General features: G+C 45.0%; 1 protein-coding gene and 1 long non-coding RNA gene across 4 annotated transcripts in view; both read right to left on the reverse strand.

Annotated features, from left to right (window-relative positions):
- Nucleotides 1-5,521, reverse strand: part of si:dkey-181m9.8 (E3 ubiquitin-protein ligase RNF31) — a 104,004-nt gene extending 98,483 nt beyond the window's left edge. For 2 of the 3 annotated variants that reach the window (XM_038809165.1, XM_038809164.1), the window contains exons 1-4: nt 5,416-5,521; nt 3,204-3,294; nt 1,576-1,641; nt 160-323 (exon numbers count right to left, since the gene is read on the reverse strand). In XM_038809165.1, coding sequence (XP_038665093.1) covers nt 160-323; nt 1,576-1,641; nt 3,204-3,294; nt 5,416-5,490 — 396 coding nt within the window. In that variant the 5' untranslated portion in view covers nt 5,491-5,521. The remainder of the gene's footprint in view (nt 1-159; nt 324-1,575; nt 1,642-3,203; nt 3,295-5,415) is intronic. The other variant, XM_038809166.1, reaches the window with a different exon arrangement.
- Nucleotides 5,522-7,081: 1,560 nt separating this feature from the next.
- The window catches only part of LOC119972958, a 43,225-nt gene continuing 38,227 nt past the window's right edge, over nt 7,082-12,079 (reverse strand). Inside the window, exon 3 of the long non-coding RNA XR_005462196.1 lies at nt 7,082-7,183. This is a non-coding gene — a long non-coding RNA (uncharacterized LOC119972958). The remainder of the gene's footprint in view (nt 7,184-12,079) is intronic.

Consider the following 12,079-nt stretch of genomic DNA (forward strand, 5'->3'; position numbering starts at 1 on the left):
CTTAACATAGTCATCAATACAGTCTTCAAGTGAACAATTATGTGTGTAAATCTGCCCAAACCAGTGTGTTTCAAGCATTTTGTCACATCTTTATTTAAAGAATATATCAAATTTATTTTGTGCAGTATGAACAAAGTTATAACATGTATTCTTGCTTACGTATTTCCAATTGCTTAAATAACTCGAAGACACCATGCCAGCGTTATCTATATAGATTCCAGGGTTTCGGCACACTATTGGTAGCCCCTTCACAAAACATTTTGGTGGATACTGGGGGTGTGTGTTACGCAACCAGATGCTTATTGGAACATTATAAATTAAGCCTGGATATAAACACATTTATACATCGTTAACAAAACAGAAAAAGATTATGTTCAAACACATCAAATGTTAGATCCATGCTTTTGTTTTGGGGACGGTGAATGGCAGGGCGGAGGCGGGGCTCTATTCTACTTTTATAACTTTGACACTGTATTTGAAAGATTTTTTTTAATCATAAAATTTGTAAATGTAACGCTCTAAAATCAATCCTGTTTTTGAAGGTTTTTATCCCATCAAGCTTTTCAGCCCCTCATCCACACTGCTGTTCATCCAATGGAATTTAACCCACAAATAGTTCATAAACACTATTAGTTGACCAGGAGACACAATGGGCGTGATTTAATGGCCACGCTGAGCCCCAAAAGCAGCTCACCGTGGCGCAGCGCGGTCGATAAAAGCCAGAGACCCCACCCTCAGGATCTACCCGACATGCAATGCTTCACAAGATCTAATGCAATCTCGCAAGACATTGGCAAATTTGCATATTAAAGCGAGACAGCTAGTCTCACTTTAGAGTGCCGATTCCGGAGTTAAGCGAGGCGTGGGATAAATCTTCCTTGCCTTGGAAATCTTGGCGAGCACTGTTCAGAACTGGTCTCCACAAACAGGGACCAGATGGAATGGCACTTGTGGGGGTCTCCCAGGGGATCGGATGCCCACAGGTGCATGCCTTTTGGGCAGGGTGACACCTGGCACTGCTGGTGCCACCTGGGAACCATGGCACTACTTGGGTGCCAGCCGAGCACTGCCAATGTGTCCAGATGGCACTGCTAGGGTGCCAAGCTGGCATTTTTTGTGCGAGTGCTAGTGGGCCAGCGCTGCCCTGCATGGGTGAAGTGGCGGCCGGGGATCCTCCCACAGTGCATTGGGACTTGGGGCATCATTTTTAACTGCTGTCCAGATCTCTCGCTACACTGAGCGGAGCACCTCAGTGTAGAAAATGGGGCTATGTGCAGCCTTGGCCATGCGTTCCCTGTGAGGCCCCTTATCAAATGTGAGTTGAGCTTTACAACCTCGTGTTTCTCGGCGCTACGAGCGCCGGGAAACACGCTGCTAAACGTGCTTGCTTTGGTATTTTGTTCCGATTTAGTTAATTCACACCCGGTGTTGTTGAAGGTAAAACCAAACTTGCCTCTCAGCAGTGTTCCTCAGATAAAGTTTCCCAAGATGAGAAAAGCACCTAAACCATTGGAATTTAACTGTTAGTCCAGATTACATCTAAAACATCATGTAACTGCCTGATTATGTTCTTACCTCTGCCCAACACCGGAATAGTTCCATTCAAATTAACAAGCTTATTTTTAACTCCAGATTCATAACCTGCAAGGAAAAGGAAACAGAATTTCATAAAATAGATTAAAGAAGTATTTCAACCGAGAATTATTTGACTCAGCTACGCTCACACAGACACAAAGGGTTGGATTTTAACACTACAAACCGGTGGTTTAAAATTAGGTCAGAGGTTCAATTTTTTAAAAACCTCCAACCTAACCCACCTCCCAAATCAGCCACTTCCAAGCTTATTGGAGTTGGGGTAAAGGACAAGCAGCCGACCGCTTCCAGGAGGCGGGTTGGCAATTTCCTATTTAACCTGTTTTACTGTTTAACCTTAGCCTGATTGGATTCTCAGTCCTTGGAAACCCACTACCTGAAGGGCTACGAGGATGAAGGGGGTGGGGGCTACGAGGATTGGGGGGGGGGGGGTCTGGTTCTCCAAATCCCCTCAATATAAAGAGCCTTCGGGATCAGCTAAGCTCCCCCACTGCACTGCTGCCCGCTTCTCATGGGTAAGTAATCGGTCCTGCAGCCGCACTGCAGTCTTCCCTGCTGACTTCTGGTCAAGGAACGCAAGGACAAAAGATGCACTTTAATCCAGAGTTCATGGTTTCTAATCCAATGCTCCATCCCCTACCCTATTTGAAGCCTATCCCTTTTAATATCCATATCCATTTCTAATATCAGAGGATTATATCCAACAATGTTAGAGCACACACTTTTCAATATATCACGAACACTGATTTATCATGAGATACGTGTACTGTGTGTGCGCTAGTGGTCTGAATCAACTGACTGCATTGTGCAAATATTAAACTATTATAATATTTGCACAATAAGTGTGATGCAGATGAAAATGGTTTTATTACCTTGGGAGACAAATTTCTGAAGCAGTTGGTGTCTCAACAGTCACTGGTAAGCCATGCTCTAGTTAAGTGCATGTCCACATCCCTATCCTAATTTAGTGATTTCCGCCTGCCTCACAAGCACAAACTTCACTTACAACCATAGGTTGCCGTGGTTCATGGTCTCCCAAGTTACCTTTGTCTTTTGCAGCCTTGTGGAGTCCGTGGACCATGCAAGTTGTCCGAGGCTCTTGCACTCTGACATACTGCACCCAACTACCATTCTCCCAGCATTCAGAATTTCCGGATTCACTCTGACCATGTCTTTTAATATCTCCTCAAATCTCCTTTACTTCTTCCTAACTGAAAGCTTGGATTGATTTCCAAATCGCAGGATGTGCCAAAGCACTTCACAGACAATGAAGTACTTTTTGAAGTGTAATGGAGGAAGACAAATTTGAGAACAGCAGGGTCCCACATGCTGCAATGCAATAATGACCACTGATGTCTTCCTGCAACTGATAAGTGTACTGTTATTTTGCCTCACCATACAGTGTTGTATTTTCTTTTTCAAATCACCAACATTTGCACTCTATAATAATAATAATTAAAGCAAAAAGAACTTGCATTGGACAATAAATATCCTCCAGGAACTCTCAATTCAAGTAAATAGATGTGGAGTTATGCATTTTAATCATGAATAAGAGAACAATTAAATGTAATTCATCCATCTCTCTCCATAAACATTAAATCATTACTTACAGTAATAGTCAAAACATACAGAGAGGTTTCTGTACTTTGCTTGAACATTTTGAATTTCCTTCACAACCTCTACTGGATACCTGTATGAACACTGTAAAAGAAAAGCAAAATCACTTGCAACATTGCACATTAAATATCAAAACATAATTTCCTGTACCCGTTTAATTTATCTTTTCTAAATATTTGAAAATCTATAAAAAATAAAGTGAAATTTCATTCTGAGAGATTTTTGTTTTAAATGGGGATGCACAGCAGATAAGGACGCTGCTCATTGTTTCCAGGACGTGATGCTGAAATAACCCAGACTCTCGAGATGAGCTTCTTCTACCAACGTCAAGCAATTTGTTTTGTCAATTTGTATGAATGGCTTTATCCTTATTCCTAATACATATCAGTACACAACATAAACCTGGCCACCATAACAAATACTATTTTTGAAGCTGGATCACTTTTAGAAATCTACTGCTCCTCAAGAACCTTGGGGCCTGTTCCTTCTTCGATTGGTCTGAGGCAAACATGGATGGAGGCTTTCAATAATTTTCCAGCAACATGTTTGAGAACTAGTAGCAGGTCTTGCAGAGTTCCTTCTTTTCAGTCTTGATGCTGAAGTGTATACTTGTGCCATTCTCAGCAGTTGCGCCCTGACCCTCAAGCTCTACAGCTGAGTAACAGCTGCAGAGCACTGTGTCTCTTAGTTTGGTTCTAGCACACTGGCTGCAACAGCTCACTCCATATCCATGAGGGGTGCCATAGAGGCAATCCCTCATTCTCACCTCCGTCATAGCACCTCCACAAATTTGGCTGACAATTTGGGGATTCTTAATACTGCAGATGCTCGTACTGCTCATCTCCTGCCACTGCCTGCCTCTTTTTGTACTCTTTTTCCCTCCAGTTCAAGTGCCATCTGAAGAGACTTGAACAAAGAACTTCTGAAGTGCAGTGACTTTTGTGTGGACAAAAATTAGTTGCAAAGAACTGCTTTAGGAGTCTCAGTTTAGGAATAAGTGACCGGTTGATGCAATGCATCGAGTCTGTTAGCTTAACGGTCAATCTGTTTGTCACCTCTTGCTTTCAGCTCTGATCGCTAGCTAGCAGTATAACTACCGTGTAGAGAGAGCTGATGCCTAAGCTTCTTCCGCCATTACATAACCTCTTCACCATCCAGACTGATGCAAGGCCTCCTTATAGAGATATACATGTGACATGTAGACCTACCACTCTGGTGCCCACAGACCAGATGCCCAGCTATGGGCAAATAGCACAAATACCTTGTAGATGGCTTGGGAGAGGAAGCTAAGTGGGTAACCCTGACAGAAAACCTGACATTAAAGTGGAATCCAATAATCTGTCATCTATCAGTCAGTTTTCCAGAAACTCCTGCAACAGAGCAAGCATCAAATAGAGCTGGGTTCATCCTTTCCACTCTGCATTGTAACTCCAGACCCTAGTGCAGTGTAAACACTGCACTCACTCCAGTTTCCAGTGCAATGCAAGCATCTATACTGTAACTCCAGATCCCAGACCCTGCACTGTAACTCCAATTCCCAGTATAGTGTAAACGGTTTGCACGATAATTACACGTTCCAGTGCAGAATAAACGGGCTGCACTGTAACTCCAGATCCTAGTGCAGTGTAAATGCTCTGCACTGTCACTCTGGATCTCAATGCAGTGTAAACACTTTGCAATGTAACTCCGGATCCAAGTGCAGTATAAACACTGCACTGCAACTCTGGATTCCAATGCAGTGTTACCACTCTGCACTGTAACTCCGAATCTCAGTGCAGTAACTCTGGATACCAATGCAGTGTAAACACTTTGGACTGTAACTCCGGATTCGAATGCAGTGTAAACACTCTGCAGTGTAACTCCGGATCCCATTGCAGTGTAAACACTCAGCACTGTAACTCTGGATACCAATGCAGTGTAAACACTCTGCACTGCAACTCTGGATTCCAGAGCAGTGTAAACACAGTGTAACACTGGATCCCAATACAGTGTAAACACTCTGCACTGTAACGCTGGATCACAACACAGTGTAAATACTCTGCACTGTAAACCTGGATCACAGTGCAGTGTAAACACTCTGCCGTGTAACTCCGGATCCCAGTGCAGTGTGTAAACTGTAGTTTGACTGCCTAGATTGCGCAGTTTGCTCCCTGAGGTGTCAATCTGTGTTCTCAGGGTGTTAAGAGGCCCCCGGATCCGACTCACTTCCTTCAGGCAACGGTTCAGTGGGTTTCTCGGGGCGATCATCATATGCCGGCTGCAGAATCCTCCCTTCAACATTCAGAACGAAACCGGAAAATCCATAGCGTCATGACGTAAGACGCAGTGTGCGCGTGATCTGCATTTGGCAACAGCTGCGAATTGTCACAGCCGGCACGGTGCACGTGGCCCAGGTGGCAGTGTGTCACTTCAGACCTCAGGACAACTACATTTCACCGTAAATTACCAGCAGCAAAGTGGCAATCTGACTGTGGTTGCCAAGCCATGGCAATTACGCTCTCAAGCCCGCTTCGCCATTCATAAAAACCATGCTGATCTGTTTGTGTTGCGAATTGCACATTCCCTTCCACCCTAATAAAATAACCTTTGATTTTCCTTGCCTGACAAGAATCTACCTATCTAGAGGATGTGGTGGAGTAATGGTATTGTCTAGTAATCCAGAGACCAGAAATCCACAGACCCAGGGTAATGCTCTGGGGACTAGGTTTGAATCTTACAATGGCAGATGGTGAAATTTGAATTCAATTAAAAAATCTGGTGGTGGGGTGGTGGGGGGGAATTTAATGATGACTGTGAAACCATTGTTGATCGTTGTAAGAACCTACCTGGTCCACTAATGTCCTTCATGGAGGTGTGGGTTTAAGTAGGATGTTCTTTCCTAGGGCTGGTGTAGACTTGATGGGCCGAATGCCCTCCTGCTGCACTGCAGGGATTCTATGATTCTATAAGGAAAAACTGTTTCCAGGAAGTTTAAATTTCTACTGAGCAATTGTCCTGCTTTGGGAACCATTTAAAACCCCGATTTAAATTGCAATCTTCGGATGGTTCCGATTGCATTACACAATAGTTACCCAGAAAAAGTTAGCAGAATGAAAAACACTTCCAACTCCTGGTAACAATAGTACTGACCTACCCCAAAGCCCTGGGTCACTTGCTTCACTTCCCCGATCCTCCACGGGAAGCTGACTAAACACCCACTTCCCCTCCAAATCATATGCCCATCACCTAAATATACCCCCACTGCGTGATCACAGACCCACCCCACCCCCAGTACCTTACCAAGCCTTCAAACTACACCCCACCCCCTTCCATCCTCTCCAACAACCCATCCCACTGACCACCATACCTGTACACTAATAATCCCTCCACCTGACCACCCGGGTTTACACAACCCACCCCTCCCACTGGCACCGATACCCTCCTGCTAACTACTCCACCTGGCAGATCCATTGACCATCTGATCACCATCCTCCCCAGCCCCCCACTGACCACCATCCTCCACTCTCGACCGGCACCTTTCACCCGACTACCATTCGCATGCCCCCCCCCCCCCCCCCACAAATTTATCCACTTACCTTTTGGACATATCTTCCCCCTCCCCCTTCTCCCTGACTTTTCAAAGTGGCTGGTTTGTTAAACTAATGCGCTTTATGGCAGCTACTGCTTGTTTAGCACACTAGGCTAAATCACTGGCATTTAAAGCAGGCCAGCAGCACGGTTCAATTCCCGTACGAGCCTCCCCAAACAGGCGCCGGAATGTGGCGACTAGGGGCTTTTCACAGTAACTTCATTGAAGCCTACTCGTGACAATAAGCGATTTTCATTTCATTTTTCAAAAAAGGAGACGTGGTTTTCTTACCTCCAACTCTGCTGCACTTGACACAAGGCCTTGGGAACCCGAACCTGCTGCACGCCACCTTTTGCACCCAGGTCGATAGTTCAGTTGAGAAAGGTGCGGCACCATTTGAAGTAACTATGAGTGAAGTGACAATCTGCCTGTGATTTCCACTCCTCGGGCATTATACCCAAGTGCCCGCTCAGCTATTCATAAACATAAGAACATAAGAACATAAGAACTAGGAGCAGGAGTAGGCCATCTGGCCCCTCGAGCCTGCTCCGCCATTCAATGAGATCATGGCTGATCTTTTGTGGACTCAGCTCCACTTTCCGGCCCGAACACCATAACCCTTAATCCCTTTATTCTTCAAAAAACTATCTATCTTTACCTTAAAAACACTTAATGAAGGAGCCTCAACAGCTCACTGGCCTATAATTTCCTGCTCTCTACCTACCTCCTTTTTTAAACAGTGGTGTCACGTTTACTAATTTCCAATCCACCGGGACCACCCCAGAATCTAGTGAATTTTGCTAATTCATCATTAGTGCATCTGCAATTTCGCTAGCCATCTCTTTTAGCACTCTGGGATGCATTCCATCAGGGCCAGGAGACTTGTCTACCTTTAGCCCCATTAGTTTGCCCATCACAATCTCCTTAGTGATAACAATTCTCTCAAGGTCCTCACCTGTCATAGCCTCATTTCTATCAGTCGCTGGCATGTTATTTGTGTCTTCCACTGTGAAGACCGACCCAAAAAACCTGTTCAGTTCCTCAGCCATTTCCTCATCTCCCATTATTAAATCTCCCTTCTCATCCTCTAAAGGACCAATATTTACCTTAGCCACTCTTTTTTGTTTTATATATTTGTAAAAACTTTTACTCTCTGTTTTTATATTCTGAGCAAGTTTACTCTCATACTCTATCTTACTCTTCTTTATAGTTTTTTAGTAGCTTTCTGTTGCCCCCTAAAGATTTCCCAGTTCTCTAGTCTCCCACCAATCTTTGCCACTTTACATGCTTTTTCCTTCAATTTGATACTCTCCCTTATTTCCTTAGATATCCACGGTCGATTTTCCCTCTTTCTACCGTCCTTCCTTTTTGTTGGTATAAACCTTTGCTGAGCACTGTGAAAAATCGCTTGGAAGGTTCTCCACTGTTCCTCAACTGTTCCACCATAAAGTCTTTGCTCCCAGTCTACCTTAGCTAGTTCTTCTCTCATCCCATTGTAATCTCCTTTGTTTAAACACAAAACAATAGTATTTGATTTTACTTTCTCACCCTCCATCTGTATTTTAAATTCCACCATATTGTGATCGCTCCTTCCGAGAGGATCCCTAACTATGAGATCATGAATCAATCCTGTCTCATTACACAGAACAAGACCTAGGACCGCTTGTTCCCTCATAGGTTCCATTACATACTGTTCTAGGAAACTATCGCGGATACATTCTATGAACTCCTCCTCAAGGTTGCCTTGACCGACCTGGGTAAACCAATCGACATGTAGATTAAAATCCCCCATGATAACTGCTGTACCATTTCTACATGCATCAGTTATCTCTCTGTTTATTGCCTGCCCCACCATAACGTTACTATTTGGTGGCCGATAGACTACTCCTATCAGTGACTTGTTCGCCTTACTATTCAACCTTATCCTCAATAGCACCGATGTCATCCCTTACTATTGCCCGGATGTCATCTTTAAATAACAGAGCAACACCCTTCCGAATAGTTTGATACCCTCGGATATTTAACTCCCAGTCGTGACCATCCTTTAACCATGTTTCAGTAATGGCCACTAAATCATAGTCATTCACAATGATTTGTGCCATCAACTCATTTACTTTATTCCGAATACTACAAGCATTCAGGTAAAGTACACTTATGTTAGTTTTTTTACCTCTTATTCTGTTTTGAATCTTAACATCTCCAGTTTTATTCTTTTTAGTATTACTGGGCCTATTCACTGAGCTCCCCTCAGTCACTGTACCTTGTACTGTCGCCCTTTTGATTTTTGACTATGTCTTCTCTGCTTTGCACTTTTCCCCTTACTTCCTTTTGCTTCTGTCCCTGTTTTACTTCCTTCCAACTTCCTTCATCGGTTCCCATCCCCCTGCCACATTAGTTTAAACCCTCCCCAGATGATGGCTGGTCTGTCTATGTTCCAAAATCCACATGCTTCATACACATGGGGGGGGGGGGGGGGCAGCATGGGGGCGGGGCAGGTGTGGCACCACTACTGGGCATGGGTGGGGTGGGATGCGACTTGGTACTGGGCTCGGGCGGTGCCAGGCGCATGGACTTGTGGGGGGGGGGGGGGGGGGGGGGGGGGGGAGTGACCAGGGCCTGGTGCCAACTCACCTGTGGGACCCGGTGGAGGTAATTTAGCTTTTTGCAGCACTGTGGTCACTCTGCTCCAACATCCCCTTTAGAATTCTACTCTATGTCTCTTCATATTCTACCTACCAAAATTAATATCTTCACGCATCTCTGAATTAAATTTAATTTGCCACATGTCCATGCATTCCACCAACCTGTCTATGTCCTTTTAAAATTTATCATTCTTCCCCTCACAATTCACAATCCCATTTCAATTCTCTTACCGCACCTAGTGGTGCACAAAGGCAGACTTCTGTCTGTTTCCATAGCTACCTATTTCTCTGCAGGGCTGCAGGGAAAAGGAAGGGAGTGGCATTAGGTAAATTGCTCTTGCAGAGACCCAGCACGGACATGACGAGCCAAGTGGCCTCTTTCTGCACTTCCACTTTTGGGGGTTGAAATTCTAAATTTTCACTATCCTTTGTATGAAAAGGTGCTTCCTGATTTTGATCTCTAGGATTGTTCATAATTCTCACACTAGCAAAAAACGTTTCTCCATGTCTACCTTATCAAATTCTTTTAACATTCTTTTAACTTTTAAAACTGCCATGCATGAATTTTAATTATTACTAGATGAATAAACTAACTTACCAGCTTGTTTGGGTAGGTACTGCGCTGGTGCATCGACTAGTTATCGCCTTCACATGCTCATCGTTTCTCATACTCCGAGTCTCCTCAGCAACTCGTGACCCATTTGATCTGGCTTGGCCCGATCTGCCTGACCTGACCAGACCCAAAAACTAGCAAGATCCAAAATCTGGCACAGACTCAGTCCTGAAGTTGTCGGTTTTGTTACACTGTAGCTGGCAAACCAGAAATATGCAACCAATCTTCATAATGCAACACCTTCAGCCCTGAGTGGAAGCAATACCTTCAGCTGCCTAGCCCGAGTGCCCCAAACCTTACCGGCTCCCGAAATTTTTCTCATCCTTTAAGATGCTCCTTAAAACCTATCTCTTTGACCAAGCTTTTGATCATTGTCTTGTTATGCTCTTGGCGTAGCATAAGCTGCTTCCTTGATGTTAATTCTGACAAAGGAAGATTCAGACGTGGAGATAACTTCAACACCTTTATTAAACTATTTACAATTCTCCTACTCAGATTCGCCACGACTGTTAATCCTTCTATAGCTACTCAGACTGACCAACCAGTCTGCTACAATCCACGTGGTGGGTGTGATGTTGAATCAACCCTGTGTCTGAACTCACTGAGTGTCTCCATTGGAAAGAGGAAGATCATGTGTGCTGTGTCCTTTATATATGGGTTGGTGTAATGCCCCCCTCTGATAGTGTCACCGCTGTGTGTATCATGAATGCCCATTGGTCGTGTCCTATCTTACTGACCTATTGGTTGAGTGTCTGTGTGTCATGTCTCTGGTGTTCCCTCTAGTGTCTGCTAGTCTACGTGTACTTACATTAATCCCTTGTGCATCTACAGTGATGCATATCACCACAATCATCTGTCCAGATGTTTCTTTCTGTGGCTAGTTGCTTTATTTTGTTTGACACTATTCCTGTAGGAATTTGAACTCTATATTAAACCCAGGCTAGCAACATTATATGGGTAAAAAGGAAACTCACTCATTTGAAATGCTAACCAACGGGGTTTATTGGACAATAAATTCCAATTCTCTGCCCGCAACTAGTGATGAACTAAGGCAGACTTTTGTCTTTTCTATAGCTAGTAATTCCTGGAACAGGTCACTAGCCTGTTGCCAGGGGCTTATGGCTTGAGGGTCACCACTCCATATGAAGCATAGCTGACCAGGAGTCTGTCCTGTTCTTACTGCCAGCCATTGGTGTGTTGGAAGGATTTGAAAGTTGACACATTCAATCTGCGTGACCGCATTATGAATGCACCTTCCTTAGCCATCAAGACCTGGATGGGAGTCGAACTCAGAGCTTCTGGTGCAGGGATGCAACGCATTGTGCCACAATACCTCCAGTGGACAATAAAGATTGATACCTAACACAGTAAAGACATGGCATGATATACAATTTCAATGCATGTCGTTCTCTCTTTCCCATGGATTCCAGGATTTTTGGGGTAATCTCTTCTTGATTCCTTGAAGTTGGTTGTTTCGCTCATGATGCCTTTCAAAGCTTTAGCTTAACCAATTTAACTTTTTTTTTTAAATAGTTTTTATTGAAATTTTCACAAAATATAACAACAACAAAAAAACACAATAACCCCCAAAAACCAACCCCCCCCCAGCAACTACAAAAAGAAGAAATAGATAAGCACCCGGCATATTCAATAAACACATGTACACATTTCTCCCATCCCCCGAAACAAACCCCCCCCTCCCTCCCTTCCCCCCTTCCTTCTCCCCTCCCCCCTCCCTCCCTTCCCCCCTCCCCTCCCTCCCTTCCCCCTCCCTCTCCCTCCCTTCCCTCCCCTCCCCCTCCTCCCTCCCCCCCTTCCCTCCCCTCCCCCTCCTCCCTCCCCCTCCTCCTCCCTCCCCCCTCCCCCCTCCCCCCTCCTCCCTCCATCCCCTCCCCCCTCCTCCTCCCTCCCCTCCCCCCTCCTCCTCCCTCCCGTCCCCTCCTCCCTCCCCCCTCCTCCCCCCTCCTCCTCCCCCCTCCTCCTCCCCCCCCTCCCCCCTCCTCCTCCCCCCCCTCCCCCCTCCTCCTCCCCTCCTCCCCCCCTCCT

The sequence above is a fragment of the Scyliorhinus canicula genome, chromosome 10 (genome assembly GCF_902713615.1).
Source record: "Scyliorhinus canicula chromosome 10, sScyCan1.1, whole genome shotgun sequence".
Taxonomy (NCBI): domain Eukaryota; kingdom Metazoa; phylum Chordata; class Chondrichthyes; order Carcharhiniformes; family Scyliorhinidae; genus Scyliorhinus; species Scyliorhinus canicula.